The sequence below is a fragment of the Sminthopsis crassicaudata genome, chromosome 3, assembly GCF_048593235.1.
Source record: "Sminthopsis crassicaudata isolate SCR6 chromosome 3, ASM4859323v1, whole genome shotgun sequence".
Lineage (NCBI taxonomy): Eukaryota > Metazoa > Chordata > Mammalia > Dasyuromorphia > Dasyuridae > Sminthopsis > Sminthopsis crassicaudata.
The window spans coordinates 123,824,188-123,842,006 of NC_133619.1; the positions used below are offsets into that span (position 1 = coordinate 123,824,188).

The window sequence follows — 17,819 nt, forward strand, 5'->3', positions numbered from 1 at the left end:
TAAGGAATCAGCACACAAACTGGACATCAAGTGTCAGCTATAATAACAAATCCTACAGGAGCAATTTTGTTTATGTCAGAGGCTGTAGTGGCCCGGAACTCTGAAGATATATACTTAAGATTCAGTATGATTGATGAGATAATGATTCTCTAGCTAGTACTTAATATGATGTAATGATGTAATAATGTTCTACAGCTGGCACTTACTCAGTGTAGTATAGCGATGTAATCGTACTGAAGTATTTAAGGGCTAGGACAACTGGAATGCCCTCTCAGCCACAGACACCAGAGAAGACACTAGATTCCAGACTCTATCTTTGACCAGCCTCATGGCCCTCCTGCCTTCTTCACTCCTCCACTAAGACCAAGGACTTGGGCTAATCCCAAGGTCCTGCAGAAAACTAGTCCCAACTTTACAAGAGGCCACATATGTCAAGGAATAAAACATCCCAATCAAAAATTCTATCTTTCTGATTTTCCCTGTACTTAAAATGATGAATAAATTTAATTGAACAAATCAACGATTTATAGAGAGATACAAAAAAGATACTGATGATATTTTAGAACACTTCTTAGGAGAAAAAGACAAGAGGGTAATTGCACCCTACATCAATAGTCTATAATATTTCAAAGTGTCTTTCTTATAGCCACCCAACAATGTAGAGAATTGAATTTTTATTATTCTCATTTAATAGATGACAATGTTGAGACTCTGAGAGGTTAACTGACCTGCCCAAGGTCATACATTTAGCAAATGAAGAAATTACAATAAAAACAGAGAAGGAACAGGGGAAGTATAAAGCAGGAGAAAAGTTTTTTAAAAGCTGGGTACAAAAAGGAAAGAAAAAAAATGAGTTACTTTCTTTTTCATGGAATTGATAGTAAAACATTTTTAAAGAAAATTGAGACTAAAAAGTACAATGAAACAGTATCTTCCAAACACAAGGAAAAAGCATATACTAAAAAAAAAATAAAAAAATCAAGATGCCACCTGAAATCATAACTGAAAACAATAAGGAAGCCAAAATAAACATATCATGCTATTCTTCTTACCTTTTCAGTTGCTGAAACAGATGGCTTTGATACAAAACCCAACCTGTCCTTCACAGATAACTTAGTTACATTCTAAAAAAATTAAAATGGACACATTCAGTGTTTCCCCAAGCATACATAATTCTGTTGGGACTTACAAACATTTTGTTTGCCACTGTTTAAAATGTATTAATCTATACTGAACTTAACTAGTATGAGTGAAGGTACTAACAACATTTATGGCGTTTTAATTTGCTTTGCCTTGGTTTTCAAAAGGGAAAGAATATTTTGGAAGTTTCTAATAAATTGTTGGGGGAGAGGACATCAACCAAAAAAAAACAGCATGCATTATAATCAACTACTGAGAATTAAAAACATTAAATGAGGATACTGGAGTAGCTAATCTTTAAGGTTACCTAGCTCTAGAAATCTATGATTTTATTTATCATTCTTACTATTAAATTAACTGATTGCTTTAAATGGTAAATTTTTTAAATTCTTAACATTTAAATATGCTTTAAAGCTTTTTTTTTTTTTTAATTATCCCCAGATAAAATATTTCTTTCTTAAAATCCAGCTAAACAGGTTCTATATTCAACTGAAAATTTTAACACCTAATTCCATTTGATTAAAGATTCAAAATCCTTTGTTCTGGAGACACAAAAAATGGCTAGTTACCCTAATGTCAGGCACTTAAGGAATTTTCAGACTAAATATATTTAAATTAAATATATTTAGATAGATTTAATGGGGTACCATAATTTAAACCAATTAGATAGTACAAGTACTGAGAAGAGATGCAAACCCAGTTACTAGAACTGTACATAAAGAATCACAAGACTCTTCATATATGGAGGAAAATCATATGATCCAGGTTTCAGGGCAGGTAAATAGGGAGTTGTTAGAGCGGGAAAACTGATACAAATTTCTGAAAAGTCTAGCTAATATCCTCTACTTTTAAATCCTCCCTGAAATTTTTTTACCTAGTTTCCTAGCAAATTTTCAATAAGGATAAAATTTTAAATTGAATAAGAAAACAGAAATTGATTAGCAAAATTTTACTTCTCAGAAAGTTTTGTTATTTCACAAAAAGAGGGATTCCAATAGCCTTAACTTGGATTTTAGATGGCAACACTAACAAAAATTTGGATTTATAATAGCAAGTTTTTGTGGAAATTCCTGAATACCTGTATTTAATTTGGTTAAAATAAGAATGAATAATTTAAAAAATAAATTAAAGAACTGTCATTTTGATCAATAGGCATTACCTGAGGAATATCTGTACTGGCACTCTGGGCTTCTGCAGGTTCAATATTACTTGAAGGAACTGGACCTAATCGTTCTTTCACAGACTGCTTCACAATAGGCAAAGTGGGCTGCTGGACTAAAGGTTGTATAACCTAAGGACAAAAAACAAAAAAACAAAAAACAAAAACAATTTTAAACCAATTAATTTTAAGGTGATTTGCACTGAGAAAAATAAGAATCAACTAAATCATGTAAAGACTTTCAAATTATCACAAACTTAACCTTCAAATTTCTTTCACAGTTCTAAATGTTTTCAGATAAAGTTTTAAGTTAAATAACAAAAAAATTAATACTTAAGTACACAGGTAAAACAAATGCCTAGAGATCTTTTCCCCTAAATCTTTTTAAAAGGCTAAGAGAAACTGTGGTTTTATCAGGACAAAATTATTCAATAAATGATTTTCAAAAAAATAAGGTTTGCTTTGGCTTTTCCTGAGACAATTGGGGTTAAGTGACTTGTCCACTGTCACAGCTAGGAAATATTAAGTGTCTAAGACCAGATCTGAACTCAGGTCTTCCTGACTTCAAGGCTGGTGCTCTATCCATTGAGCCACCTACTTGCCCCCCAAAATAAGATTTTTAAACATAAACTCCCAACATTTGATTTTCATATTACAGATCTTTTGAAGAGACTAAGTCTACCTCATTTGTGTTTCTGGATACATGTAGAAATTAAACAGCAAACTATTGTTTCACCCACACAATTTTCCTCTTACTTTCTGGGAAGATGTTTGCAGTTGCTGGGCAGCTCCCTCTCGGTGCCAATAGACTTTAATAAAACGATTATTCAGAATTGCTTCTGTACTAGAGATTGCTTTTTTTGCTTCTTCATATGTTGCAAATTGAATAAGTGCACCTTCAGGATCACCATGAAAGGCAACCTAAAATGTAAAATGGAAGACAAGGGACATTTTAAACATATATCTCTAAATAACTCCCAATTCGACTGATTCAAACATAGGACATAGTGATCTAGATGAAAGGTAACAGAGACAACAACAAAACTGGTAGTCCTTAATAATTGATCTCGAGTGAGGAGAGAATATAATTCAGGATGGAAGGACAGTGTGTGCAAAGACAAACAAGAGCGATGGAATGTCCTCTATACACAAAAAAAGCTAGCAAATCCAGTATGACTAGAACAAAAAGAGTGTGTTAAAGAGAATAATATGAAAAAAGATTGCAAAAGTAGGAAGGCACCACATTTTATTATTTAGTCCCTGGCAGCTTACAAATAGCCTTCCTCACAATAACAATGTACACTAAGTTAAGAGGTTAAGTGACAGATCCAAGACTTGGAATCATCACTTCTGCTTCTAAGTCCAAAGTTCTTTACTCAAAGACAAAATGTCTTCCTTAATTGTCACAAAAATTTAAAAAACCAATATTTTTTAGATAACCTTCTTTTAAATCCTTCTAACCTTATTCTGTAATGAAACTATACTAATAGATAATCATGTGAACTTTGCCAAGGCAGATTATGGTGAAAATGTAAATCATATCATACACATATTTTCTACCCAAAATTAAGCTTATCAATGTCAGTAAAGGTAAGCAATACAGACACATCAATTATGTCAGCAGAAAAAAGTAGTGAGCTATTATTCTTCATTTTAAAATAAAAAGTAACATAGAATAGTCAGCACTATACTGCAGCTGGATGTGAATCCAGCCTGATATTTCTTTAGGTGTGTGACAACTTAGGTCATTCTTTGAAGCTATCAGAATGTTTCGCCATTGTCAAATTCAAATAAGATAGTGAATGTAAAACATGTTACCAACTTTAAATCATCCTATAAATATCACATGCCACTATTTAGTTATTTCTAACAAAAAATGTAGTTCAACTGCAGTATGTCCTACATTCAAAAATAATAATATATTATCAGTAATGAAGAAAAAATTTTAAAGAGATTTGAAGATCTAATATAGGATAGGAAGTTAGGATCTACAATTTATAGACCTCCAGTCAAATCTAACTTCTCAGATTGCAGTTACCACTATGCTAAGTAAAAATGAACTCACTAACCATGACTATATTTTTCTTGAGTTGTAGGAAATAAGTGAATTGCTTTTTAAAGCAGATAATTTCAACCAAAGACTTTTAACAGTATGTCTACACTCAGTATCTCTAGATCCAACATAATTTTATAAAGTGCCAAAAATTGGTCTACTTCTTAAAACTATTTTAATCTTCAAAATATTGCTTTGGTTAAAATTTGATTTGAGAGCTAGAACATGTCAAATAAAAACTCTTTGAAGGAAGAACACATAACAAAGATCTATATAATTTTTTAATCTCGTTCAGTGCTGTATCAATATAACAAGTGTTCAAATTTGGAGTCGATTGGATACAGATGATATTCTAAAGATGCTAATTGGAAGAAAAATTTAGAAATCTTCCTTTCAGACTCTCTTCCCAGAAGGACTACAATATTTCAGGGCTTGATCCAAAAACAAGATGTAAAAATCTATATACAGGAAGTCTTCATCATCCACTGGGACTCAAACCTGGACTGTGTGCTAGATCTCTTCTATCAGATGAATAAACAATAATGAGTACATATCTTATAAACATGATTTTAAAACAAATAAAGGATTGGTCCTTATGGAACTGATAAAAGACTATCTCTGCTTAGCATAAACCAAGGAAAAGAGGAAGCATAAAGGATATCCAGGGAAAAACTAAATTAGGAAATCTAAATTTTCAGTATAATGACTGCAATAAATTCATGTCCTCTAGGAAAATTTCACCTTACACTTCTTCCATAGTCTTTAACAAGTGATACTTATTCCCCTTATATATACTTTATACATGTTTTAAAGATTACTAAAAAGGCTGCTCTGAACGGAATTCTCCTTTCTAAGCTTATTCATTCCCCTCCCTAAGTTGAGGGGAAAGGAATAAGTATTTATATAGTTTGTATTATGTGCCAGGTTCTGTGTTAAATACTTTACAATTATTATCTCATCTAAATCTCATTGTTGTTCCCATATTATATAAATATATATAAACTGTTGTTCCCATATTATATAGATGAGGAAACTGAGGCAAACAGAGACTAAGTGAAGCTGAATTTTAACTTAGATCTTCCTGACTCCAGGTCTAAAGTTAACTATTGCACAAACAAAACTGACAAAGTGTCAATCAAAAAAAAAAAAAAAAAAAAAAACTAATAAATAAGCACATATAAGTTCCAAAAGTCAGTCAAGAAATTGAGAAATTAAATTCTAATGTCAAGTAGCTATAATTAAATATGCCTGAATGTTATGGAATATTATTTTTCCATAAGAAACAACCAGCAGGATGATTTTAGAGAGTCCAAAGGAGACTTACATGAACTGATGCTAAGTGAAATGAGAAGAACACAGCAACAAGACTATATACAATGATCAATTCTGATGGATGTGGCTCTCTTAAACAATGAAATGATTCAGACCAGTTCCAATGGTTTACTGATGAAGAGAGACGACTGTGAGAACTGAATGTGGCTCAAAACATAGCCTTTTTACTCTTTTTATTGTTTGCTTGCATTATACATTTTTTTTCTGGTTTGATTTGATTTTTATGCGGCACAGTAATTGTAGAAATATGTATGCACATATTGGATTTAACATATTATTTCTACCATGTTTAACATATATTGGACTACTTGCCATCTAGGGGAGGGGATGGGAGAAGGAGGGAAAAACTGGAACACAAGGTTTTGCAAGAATTAATGTTAAAGAATTTTCCATGCATATGTTTTGAAAAATAAAAAAAGTTTTAATAAAGAAAAAATATATATAATTAAACATGCCCCCTGGTGTTATCTTAAAGTACAAATGTTTTAAACATCTATCCCAAAAGATGGACAAATATTTCAAAATAGATTTAAAACTGGTTTAATACAGAAGGTCAAGTCTACAAACATGCCTTACTATTGGACAGGATAGAATTAACGATAGAAGAAGGGTTAATTTTGATGAAAACAGGACTGCTTATTCATCAGAGACAGGAATTACAAAAGGAATGATGGATAATACTGAAGGATTTTAAGGTGTAAAAATGGGGGGAAAGAGAATTCTGGTTAAAATGGGAAAATGAATAGTCCTAGCTCTCTTCAAAATGCCCCTTTCCCATCTGAAAGAGAACCAGATAGGACAATTTTTAAAAAGAAGGGAAAGGGAAAGGGAAAGAGAAAAGAAAGAAAGAACAATTCCTCCATTCAGTCCAAGACTACCTAAAAATAAAGCCAAAACACTGAGAGCACTTTGAGAGAGAGAATACAAGAGGGAGATGACAGCCAATGTAAGGAGGCCCAAACCCTATAAGATCTTAGCACAAGAGTCATCAGAGAAGGAAATAACAGGGGCAAGAATCAGCCAAAGGAGAACATGAGGATAGGGGAAAAAACCCACAATTGGCCAAGATTAAGAATTAAGAAATAAATGACACTGAAGGCATGAAGATTACACAACCTCATTTTGTGTGCCATTAATATTTTTAATTACACACACACACAAAAAAGATGAATTGGGGAAGGAACAAAGAAAATCAGGGAAGGCAAGGGTAATTTAATTTGCAAACAATCTAATTCAACAAGAAATGTCCTAGGTCTAGAGCTACAGAGACTAAAAATAAATAAATAAATAAATAAATGAATGAATGAATGAATGAATAATGGATGGATGAATGAATGAATGTAAAAAATAAATAAATAGATAGATAAATAAATAGATAAATAAATAAATAAATGACTGAATGAATGAATGAATGAATGAATGAATGAATGAAACTTTCTTATGCCCAAGGTGCTTATATTTTTAAGTACAAATATGGTAAGGTAGGAGAAAAGCAATAATAATTTAAGGAGGAAAGGCTTCAAAAAAAATAGATGAGCTAAACTTTGAAAAAAATAGTTTTTTGTTTTGTTTTTTTTAATAGACATAAGGAAGGAATGATGCTTTAAGAATGAATAAGTGATAGCCTGTTTAAAGGCAGGGAGGCAGAAGTACTTCTGATAAAGTACTCTAGAATCAAACTACAAATCTAAATTTTATCCAAGAGGCAATATAAGGAAGCCAATGAGCTTCTTAACCAGGAGATTATTTTGGCAGCTATGTAGACTAAGGGAAGGACAAAAGAGAGAGTAAAAGCCAGGAGGTTTAATTTGAAGGCTCTGCCTTTAAAGCTCAAGCAAAAGGTCCATTGCCCGGGTGATTGAGAAGCCCAAAGGGGTACTCATCCAGACAACTGATAATACTTAGCAGCAACTAAATGGATTATGAGGGTAAAGAAAAGTGATAGAATAGAGGATAGACTTTAAATCTGGGTTAGTGGAAAGACAAATGCCTCAACAGTAAGAGAGAAGTCGGAAGGACAGATCAATTTTAGAAAGAAGGAAATGTTTTATTATATATGACTATTGAGCATCTAGAATTGCACAGAATTATGAACATTAGCCTTTCACAAAAGAATGAAAAAGTATGTAGAAACTCAGCATGAAACTGAATTAAGCTAGATTTAGCTAAAAAGAATTCTCATAAACTAAAAGCAGCAGAAAGGAACTCAGATCAGTATTTCTTTAGTATTATCCTTATCATAGAAAATGGTGAAATTATATTTCAGTATTTTGAACTCATTTCAATATATTTGAACTCATATTTTAGTAGCCAACATGCTAAAAGAAAAAGTGAACAGTTTAAAACCAACAATCTTGATCTGCTATATGTAATGAAAAACAGAAAACTTGCATTCACTAGCAGCTATGCCAAAAATGATTTTGTGAAAACTATTTAACCACTTCAAGCTTCATTTTCTTCTTCTTCACAGATCAATTTTCAAGCTATCTCAAGATTTTAAGTAATATTCAAATAATCACAGAGTTATTAATATGAGAAAAAGGCTCATCAGGAAAACATAAGAAACTCCCAAAACATATACCTATTCTTTCTTTATAAAATCTTTTTAAGAATAGTCTTAAGTATGTGCTTCAGACAGCTATTTAAGTGTTGTAGTGGAGGGAATAAAGGACTTAAAAAGTCAGTAAGTCTTAAGTTCACATCATGATTCTTTCACACATAAACTATATGATCCTAAGCAAATTTTTTAGCCTCTATCTGTTTCCTCACCAGTAAAATGAAGATAAAAAGGCAAGGAAGAAAATAAGCACTTATAAAACACCTAGTATATGTCAAGTACTGTGCTAAATACTTTAGAAGTACTATCTCATTTAATATAAGCACCTACCTCACAAGGGTGTGGTCAAAAACAAATGAATTAACATATACAAACCTTAAAAGCACTACATAAATGCTAGCTATTACTAGGAATGTCCTTACTCAGAATACAAAGAGAAAGGCACTTTTTTTTTTTTTTTTTTTAATAGAAGACCTAATCTTCATATTCACATAATTAACTGAGACACAGAAAATGCAAGATCCAACTGTGGCCACTGTTACATAATTACTAAAAGTATTAAATACAGAGGGAACATATCTTCTCAAAGAAGATTCCTTGATATTCAGTTCAGTGAACTTTTAACACTTTTTCAATTTATAAAGCAAAGAATTATTGGTAGACATTTTTATCAAAGGTATCAAATATATCAAACCAAAATTCAAATTCAAATAGAAGTGAGACTCCCTGTAGAGAAGTACTCCAGAAGCTTGTTTGCAGGTATACTAACTACAGTAGATTGAGATCTTCAATAAGCTTAATGGCCACTAAAAATGGATTGGCCTACCAAGCTATACAGGAAAAACCTAGTGGATGAGCTATGTTCATTTACTTAGAAATCAAGCATATCCATTGGATTATATATATATGAGATCATAAAACTTGGAGGGGGAAAAACATGGACAATGATCTATTAGTTCAGAGCCTAAGAGCTGAATGGAGAAAGAGAAAATGTCAGTCTGTATGTATCTGAGAAAACTGCTGTCTCTTCCATGGTCTCAAGCTAAAAAAGTTGAAACAAAAGTCACTATTTTCAAGACCAAAATATTATATGGTGTTTACACAATAAAAGACTACAATCTCCAAAGAAGAAAATTATAGTTTGTAAAGGGCTGAAACTCTGAACAGGTGCACTAGAATCAGACAACCAAGCACTTAAGGCTAATTACCTATTGGACAATAACTTTATTAGCATGTTTGGAATTTCTCTTCTCACAGTTAATGCTAGCTCAATGCTTGGGGTAAGGAGAATTGTAAAGGAAGGATTGATTGGGGGTGGAGTGAGATGAGCCAGAGTCATTTTGGAGGTGGTCCAAGAGAAGGGAGGTTGTGGAGAGCTTGTGGCAGTCTTCTCCATCCCCTTCACTTCTCTCCCTAAAAGATCAAGGACTTTTGCTTATCCTGACTCCAGCTAATTCTGGGGCCTCCAAGGGGCTAACCTGGACTTCACAACAGTTGACTCAAAGGAGAGAAGAGGTACAAATCATTATCAATACTTTTTCACCTTCAAGAAATAGCATACAAGACTTAAAGACAAGTTACATTCAGAAAAAAAGTTTTCCTGGCTTGATCCAAGAAAACCATCCCATCCACCTTCTCCTAATTTCTAACTAGTAATGCTTCTAGACCCCTCTACTCTGATGAGTCAGCTTATGCCTCATCTTGCCCATTCAATGACATATTACAGTGAGTTCCCAAATCTCTTACCCACCCCACCATCCTTTTCCAATTCTTTGTGTAGTCTACCTCTGTGAGAATGTAAGCTCTTTGAACTGTCCCTTGTTTCTATTTCTTTCCCTAATGCTAAGCATTGTTCTAGATTAGAGTAAGTACTAAATAAAACATCTGTTGGCCTGTCTACTAATTGATCCATGTATGGAAGTGATTATTAACAAAATAAAGGGAAAAAAACACCTTTAAACAATTGAGACTGGCATCTACAAAATGTCCTAAAGAAAGCTTCCATAAGGCTAGATGAATGCACTATGGATATGATGAATATGGTTAAGGATTACATAGGAAGAAAAAGAATGGAAAGATGGTAATCTGCACTAATAGAAACTATCAGTATCAGTGAGATTACAGTGCTATCAGCACAAATATGTTGAGAATGACAACTAAAGATTATGAAATTCCTTTATAATTCTTACCTGTAAGTTGACCAAAGTTCCAAACCGGCTGAAATGTTCATTAAGTTTGCTGATATTATTCAATTCTGGAGGAACTTTCCTGAGTTCAAGTTTGGTATTTTCATTTCCAAACTGAACCTTCTTCTGAAAACCTGGGCTATTTGTTCTATTAAAGTTTGGCCTATAACAAAATATAAAGTTATTTTATGTGCAAAATAAAGAGACTTTTCTACTCAATATTGGTGATAACAACACTGTTCATGGAAAGCCACAAAGGAAAAAGATTTTTCTCCAACACTATGTGTTTTTGTACTAGCCTTAGATCACTTCCACGGCCTTCCTTGGTGTATTTATCCCACCCCTTCGGGCTATCAGATCTATTTTCTCCAAATCTCAACTCCCTTCTTGTGTCTCATATGAATATTACCAAAATGACAGTGCTATGATATACCAGGAAAGTAAGATTTGACTAGCTCACTTCCAAAAATCTATTCAGAAACAAAAGTTTCTCACACAAAACACATAATGACTTGTCCAGCTTTGTTCTAACTTTTACTTTCTCTCATTCAGCAAAGCCTTAAACCTTGAGTGAAGCTAAGCTCTCAAAGGCATCATGAATAGATAATTCAGAACAACTTTATTTTCAACAGCTAGATTAACTCCACCCAAAGATCTCAAAAAACAACATATTAGGATGGAGATGGGGAACATAAGATTTATATGAACGTTATGACTACTAGGCCAAAGTTGTTACTATATCTTACAAATCTTTTGTCCTAGGTTCCAAAGGAGTTTTTTATACTCTGATGTCAACTACATTTAAAAAAAAAAAAAAAAAAAAAAAAGCAAAGAACAAAGAAAGCCCCCCAAAAACAACAAAAAACAAAATGGGGGAAAGGGAAAATTTAGGAGAAAGGCCTCTGAAGCCTTCTAACTTGATGCTCCAAGGATTTTTTGCCAATAAAATACTTATCCCCAAACTCACCCTAGAAATCTTACCAAAAGGCTATAGACACAAATAATAACAAAATAGCTTAAAGGATTTAAGATAGTTCAACTACAGTATGATTCAAACAAACTTTTGTGGACTAGTCTGAGAAGCTTACAACCATTTATAACACTTTTATACAGGTAAAAATGTATTCAGAGTTCCAAACATAGAATTCACATTGAAAAAATAGTCTAGAGATTAGATGATTATATAATCTAAAATGTTTCCAAAAAAAGTTGTACCTTTATATAAATATTTTTAACAGTCTGAAAGTAAATAAAAAGTAGTATTTCTCAATGTTACCCCCATCAGCTTACTTGTCAAACCAAGTCTTCTTAGCAGGAACTCCAGGTTCCCCTGATCCAATAGTTCTTTTTCTGGACTCTGAATCAACCACTATCCTCATACTGCTTTTATTAGGAGGCTTTTCTGTGGGGAGAGAGTCAGTATCAACTGGCATTTCTTTACCTTATCATTAATCCAACTATTTAAATTCAAATTAAATATGATTAATTCAAGAACAAGCAAAAGAAAAAGAAAGGTAAATAAGTGGATCTCAAAACAGAAATTTCTTTAATTCAAAGTAATGAACTATCCTTTAGATTTCCACCACAATTTGCTAATTTGCAATGCAGAAAGTAAATCTCATGGACATATATTTACAGTATCAAGAAGTTCCCAAACTTTTCTCTCTTTGGATTAATTCTTTAGTGGAAAATGGCCCAATGAGTTATATCATTATTTCCTTTTATTATAACCAAAGGGGGGGAGGAATTATAAAACAATTTACTATCACATAATCCACCATAATTCAACCTAAGTGTTTTTGGTTGACTAGCACTTAGAGAGAATTCAATGAACAATTAAGACAAACTTGAAAACATTACTCTTTGAGAAGCAGTGATCAATCTAGTAGACCTTTTCTTGATTTAAAAGTTATTTATTTATATTATAAAAAAATCTTTCACAATGTAACCATTTGTAGATTAAGGAGAAAACTCAGGCTATACTCCTAAAAAGTTCATGGAAATATAAAAAAGAACAAAAGTGTTATTTACATTTATCAGCTTCCTATAGTCAATGAACTTATGTTAATTCAAATGTTACTTCCTTTATCACAAGTTAAATTATTTGCAGTTTTAATCCTTATAGCACATAAAGCCATGTGACTAAAAACCTTCCTTGTTTGAGAAAACTAAGATAGGAAATGAAAGAAATGGCTGTTTTGAAATAACAATCACTAGAAACAATAATCTCTCAATACATATAATTGATCAAGAATTCAGATTTGTTTACAGTATAGCTTGAACAAATTTTTTTTGGTTTTGCAAAGCTTAACAATTTTATAGAAATAAGGTATTTTACATAAAGAATAATAAAACATATTTAGTTTAAGTTACTGATCAAAGTATATGAACAATTCTTAAAGGAGGAAATTAAGCCATTTCTAGTCATGAAAAAATACTCTATATCATTATTGATTAGGGAAATACAAATTGAAACAACCGAGGTACCACTTCACACCTCTCAGATTGGCTAAGATAATAAATGTTGGAAATCTGGGATACTAATACATTGTTAATGGGATCGTAAACTGATCGAACTATGCATATCCTTTAATCTAGCAGTATCTCTATTGGTTCTATATCCCAAAGAGATGATAAAAAAGGGAAAAGGACCCTATATGTGCAAAAAAATGTTCTGTAGTAGCAAGAAACTGGAAAGTAAGTAGATGGATGCCTCTCAGTTGGGGAATGGCTGAGTAAGTTATGGTATATGAATATAATGCAATATTATTGTTCTATAAGAAATGAAGAGCAAGCTGATTAAAAAAAACTTAAATGAACTGATATCTTAAGTGAATAGAACCAAGAGAACATTGCATACAGCAACAAAATTATATGATGAACAAATGTGTTGGACTTGGCTCTTTTTCAACAATGAGGTGACCTGTGATGAAAAGAAACATCTGATCGAAAGAGAGAACTATGCAGACTGAATGTGGAACAAAACATACTATTTTCACACCTTTTGTTGTGTTTGCTTTTTCTTTCTTGTGTTTTTCCCCCTTTTGATCTGATTTTTCTTGCGCAATATGACAAATATGAAAATATATTTAGAAGAACTGCACATGTTTAACTTATATTGGATTGCTTGCTGTCTAGGAAAGAAGGGAGAATAAGGAAGGAGAACATATGCAACACAAGGTTTTGCAAAGGTAAATGTTGAAAACTACCTTTGCATATATTTGGAAAAATAAAAGGCCATTATAAAAAAAAAATACAAGTTTAATTTATAATATAGTAAAACATTATTAAGCAAAACTTATCTGTTTTTAAATGGATATATTTAATATAATTTTAAAAACATTTTAATGACATTTTCTAGCATAGAGATGCCCTCAAAGGAGTAATATATACATTTCATAATTTATACTGAAGAACTACATTTTTAAAAGAACAAAACCATGATAATTACTGAAAGAAAAACCAAATGATAATTATAGAAAGAAAAACCCAGAGATGTTCAAAGATAAAATAAAGCAAGGTCAGGAATTGGGGAGAAGGATATTAAAGAAAGAAAAATTATTTTACTACACTTTCTTTTTTTCTTTTGCAAGACAATAAGGGTTAAATGTGCCAAGGATCACACAATTAAATGTTAAGTGTCTGAGGCTAAATTTAAACTCATATCCTCCTGACTCCAGGACCTACTTTGCTGTTCCTTGCTTTTATTTTCTGATTACTTTTAGGGGAATAAGACACTTTATTAAGTTATACTAAGCTCAATTATTTCTTATATATTTCCAAGTAGTAGAACTGAAGAAAACACATTGATAAAAATAGTCAATACTAACCCAAGCCATGTCTAATCAATTTATTATTAACAAGATTTTTAAAAGTAACCCTTGGAATAACTGAATATGGGGTTAGTAGCAAAAACTTTTGCAACAATAAAAGGTTTCTGAACACAATGACCAAAAATCAATACAAAATCAAGCACATAATGAATCTGAGACGTTTTTGGCAATAACCATCCATGATGTATCATATGACCTTACTGCAACCTTGATAGTAATCAACAACCCCTTTTGGTCTAATTCTTCTTGCACAACATGACAAATATAGAACTATGTTTAAAAGAATTGTACATATTTAACCAATTTCAGATAACATGCTATTTTGGGAAAGATAAAGGAAAGAAGGTTATCTACATGTACTGGAAAAATAAAATAGTATTGAGGAACATAAGAAAAGATAACTAAAGGCTAATAATAGTAACAATAATAGTGATGAGGCCTTTCTGGAGTCTTTGTGCTTCCTAAACAAAATTTTGAGGTGTTTAATTGTTTCAGTCATGCCTGCCAATTCATTCCCCAATTGGTGTTTTCTTAGCAAAAATAACATAAAGGTTTGCCATTTCCATCTTTTCAGATCATTTTACAGATGAGGTACTAAGGCAAATAGGCGTTGGGTGACTTGCCTAAGGTATAACATAGATATAATTAAGTGTCTGAGGTCAGATTTGAACCCAAGAGTCTTCCTGACTCCAGGACCAGAACTTTATCCACTCTGTCACCTAGCTGAACAAATCAATTTTCTTCTACATAGCTTTATAATGCAACCCTTGGGGTATCTTTCAGCAACCTTTCAATCAGTTTTTGTCTCTTCATTTTCAACACTTGGGACTGGGTCTAGACATGCCCAGTATTAAACAAATGCTTATTAGTAAATTACTTATTTGGGCACTCCTCTGAGAATAAAAGATTTTAAATTTAAAATCTAAAATCTAAAGCTAATTAGTACCAATTTATGGAAATTTTCTGGATTAAAAACAGATTAAGAATTCTTGCTTTATAAAGGCAATTTTCCTTTAAGGTATTCTAAGGTTATTAAATCTTATACTGAGCCTTTCCTAACTGAATAAAAAGTAGAAACTTTGTTTAATGTCTTTTAAATTTAACATAATCAGATTAAAATTTCAAAATTTACAAAGGTAAGAGAACTGTATCTTTTAATAATTAAAATCTGAATAAATCTGACTAAAGACATTGAAATTCTGTAAAACATGAATATGCTTACTATAAAATCTGTCAGTAAAAAGATATAATTTTATACCACTAGAAATTTTTTTTTTTACTTATTCTTTGGCATGCTATGATTATATAATATGTAAAAAACAAAAAGAAGGAAAAAACAAAAGATTTGAAATGTCACAATAAAAGATACTGTCAAAACTAATTTTTATAAAGAATGTGAAACCCAAGTCTATCACAGAATTTCTGTAATTGCAATCCTTAAACCTCAGTTCCTTTCAGATTTTTGACTGACTATATATTTAGTCATATAAATCATGCTATATATTTAAATAGGCTAAGTGAGGATATTTAAAATTATGTTTGAGAAGTCTAAGAACCCTGTCTTAGAGAGGGTTCTAAATCTATCTTTTCTAACATATTTAGAGCCTCCATATTCCAAGGAAAATGGTAACAAGTAATAGTATTGGTTCAGCATTCTTATCTACCTTAAGTATATCTAAATATAGTAAGATACTATAATCTACAATAGTCCATAATTAATCATTAAATGATAGCTGTCTTATTAAATTGATGAGGTACAATTTTTGTTTAAATTCTGAAAATAGTAAGAACTTCTACTAAATGATATTTGTCTATTTATCCCTTTGCCCTGGTATGTTCTCACACATTTCCTCATGTTACAAAAAACGTGATGGCATGCACACTGGTTTTGATCAGAGAACCCAGATTCAAAGGCCACTTGTGCTGTTTACTGTCTTTGTGACAGTGAGCAGGTCCCTATAATGAAATAAACCTAAGTTTCTTCATTTGTAAAATTAAAAAGATTGGGTTAGCTGGCCTCTCCCATAAGATCTATGATCCTACATGGCAGGAAAAAAAGGCAGGGCAAATAGTTATGAACCAATATCCAATAGCTCCTACTTCAGAGATCTCCAAGGAATTGGATGTATAACTCCAGTTACAGCTACAATCATATTCTTCTTATTAAATATAAAGGCATTTTCCAGATTAGGACAAAAGTCCATTGTATGAGAATACCTCGTTTCCAAATTATACATATTTAGATCTTAAAAGTAAAGCATACATTTATTTATCAAGTACTTTTATAGATGTGTCATCCATATTTCTTTTCATTATGATATACCAAGAAGCCCCAAAATGGATATAGGTAAAAGTAATTCCCACTTAAATAATAATGTAAGTTTATAAAGTACTTACTTTCCTTAATACAATCCTAAAAAGCAGTTACACAAGTACTACAAATGAGAAAACTAAGGCTTAGAAAGGTTAAGTAACAGATAAAGTGATGAGGTCATAATTTGAATTAAAAATGAAGTATGCTAGATTTAGAGTGAGGGAACTTGGATTCAATTTTTATTACTTATGTGACCTTGAACAAGTTATTTCCCTTCTGGGTTTCAGTTCCCTGGTCTGTAAAATTAAGGGATTCAAATGTCCTCCAAGAACTCTTCTAGATTTCCTGTGCACAAAGCTATTGCTCTTTTCTCTATACATGATGTTTTTATATAACAATAATTATATATCATCTTTAAGTAATCTCTTTAATGTGACATGACAGTATGAACTAATAGATTCAGAAGCAGAGGAGCCAACTCCTGGGAGATTGGTAGGGTTTTGTAAAATTATCCTTTTATATGAACTTCAGTTCTGAATTCCACTGCTCTGGTATGATTTATATACTCAAATGAGATTCCTTCCCTACTTTATTTCTCAGGTAAAGAGTTTTTAACTGTCAGAAATGAACTCTTCTATATGGCTACAAATAGATAATCCCAAAATTCCAAATCATTACAGAGAAATAAAAAGGCTTTCTTTTCAACTATCATCTTTTCAACTCTCCCTCATCTTTCAGATAATCAATGATACTGAAATAGTATGGCACTATGATAGTCCTTTTACTTTATTTTTTTGCTCAGGATTCTCAGGCGGCAGAAAAAAAAAAAAAAATCAGACTATCTTCAACGCTCCCCAACAATGAACTTTATCATCTGCAAAAAAAAAAGTCATGCGGTATTAAAACCAAATTCTATTTCTATCATTTTAAAAAAATCTTTTAGGTACTTTTTAAATTTCTATTATAGGTCATTATGTACAATTCTTATCTTACACACTAAAATATAAATTCTCTTTTCCCCCAAATTCTAGCACAATGTTATATAAGCACCTGTTCCATAAATGCTTGCTAAATTGAACTTTCTCTTCCTAGAGTCTCTCAAATATATTACCTGACACTGTTTAACAGCCTCTCAGTATATAATTCATGTTGTCTTGTTAGAAGAATTCACTCTATTGATGAAAAATAAACTAGAACTGTTGATTTTAATAGGGTGACATAATAGAAAAAAAAAAAAAAAAAAGC

At 31.7% G+C, this 17,819-nt stretch overlaps 1 protein-coding gene across 15 annotated transcripts in view; it reads right to left on the bottom strand.

The window, feature by feature from the left end:
• The window catches only part of RBM26 (RNA binding motif protein 26), a 95,482-nt gene that overhangs the window by 45,368 nt on the left and 32,295 nt on the right, over positions 1-17,819 (bottom strand). For 12 of the 15 annotated variants that reach the window (XR_012487789.1, XR_012487790.1, XR_012487788.1 and 9 more), the window contains 5 exons: positions 11,718-11,829; positions 10,431-10,590; positions 3,056-3,220; positions 2,300-2,431; positions 1,053-1,124 (listed from right to left, as the gene is read on the bottom strand). Coding sequence is in view for 10 of the 15 variants with exons in the window: in XM_074299327.1 (XP_074155428.1) it covers positions 1,053-1,124; positions 2,300-2,431; positions 3,056-3,220; positions 10,431-10,590; positions 11,718-11,829 (641 nt within the window). In the remaining 5 variants the exon portion in view is untranslated. The remainder of the gene's footprint in view (positions 1-1,052; positions 1,125-2,299; positions 2,432-3,055; positions 3,221-10,430; positions 10,591-11,717; positions 11,830-17,819) is intronic. The other 3 variants (XM_074299334.1, XM_074299329.1, XM_074299328.1) reach the window with 1 other exon arrangement.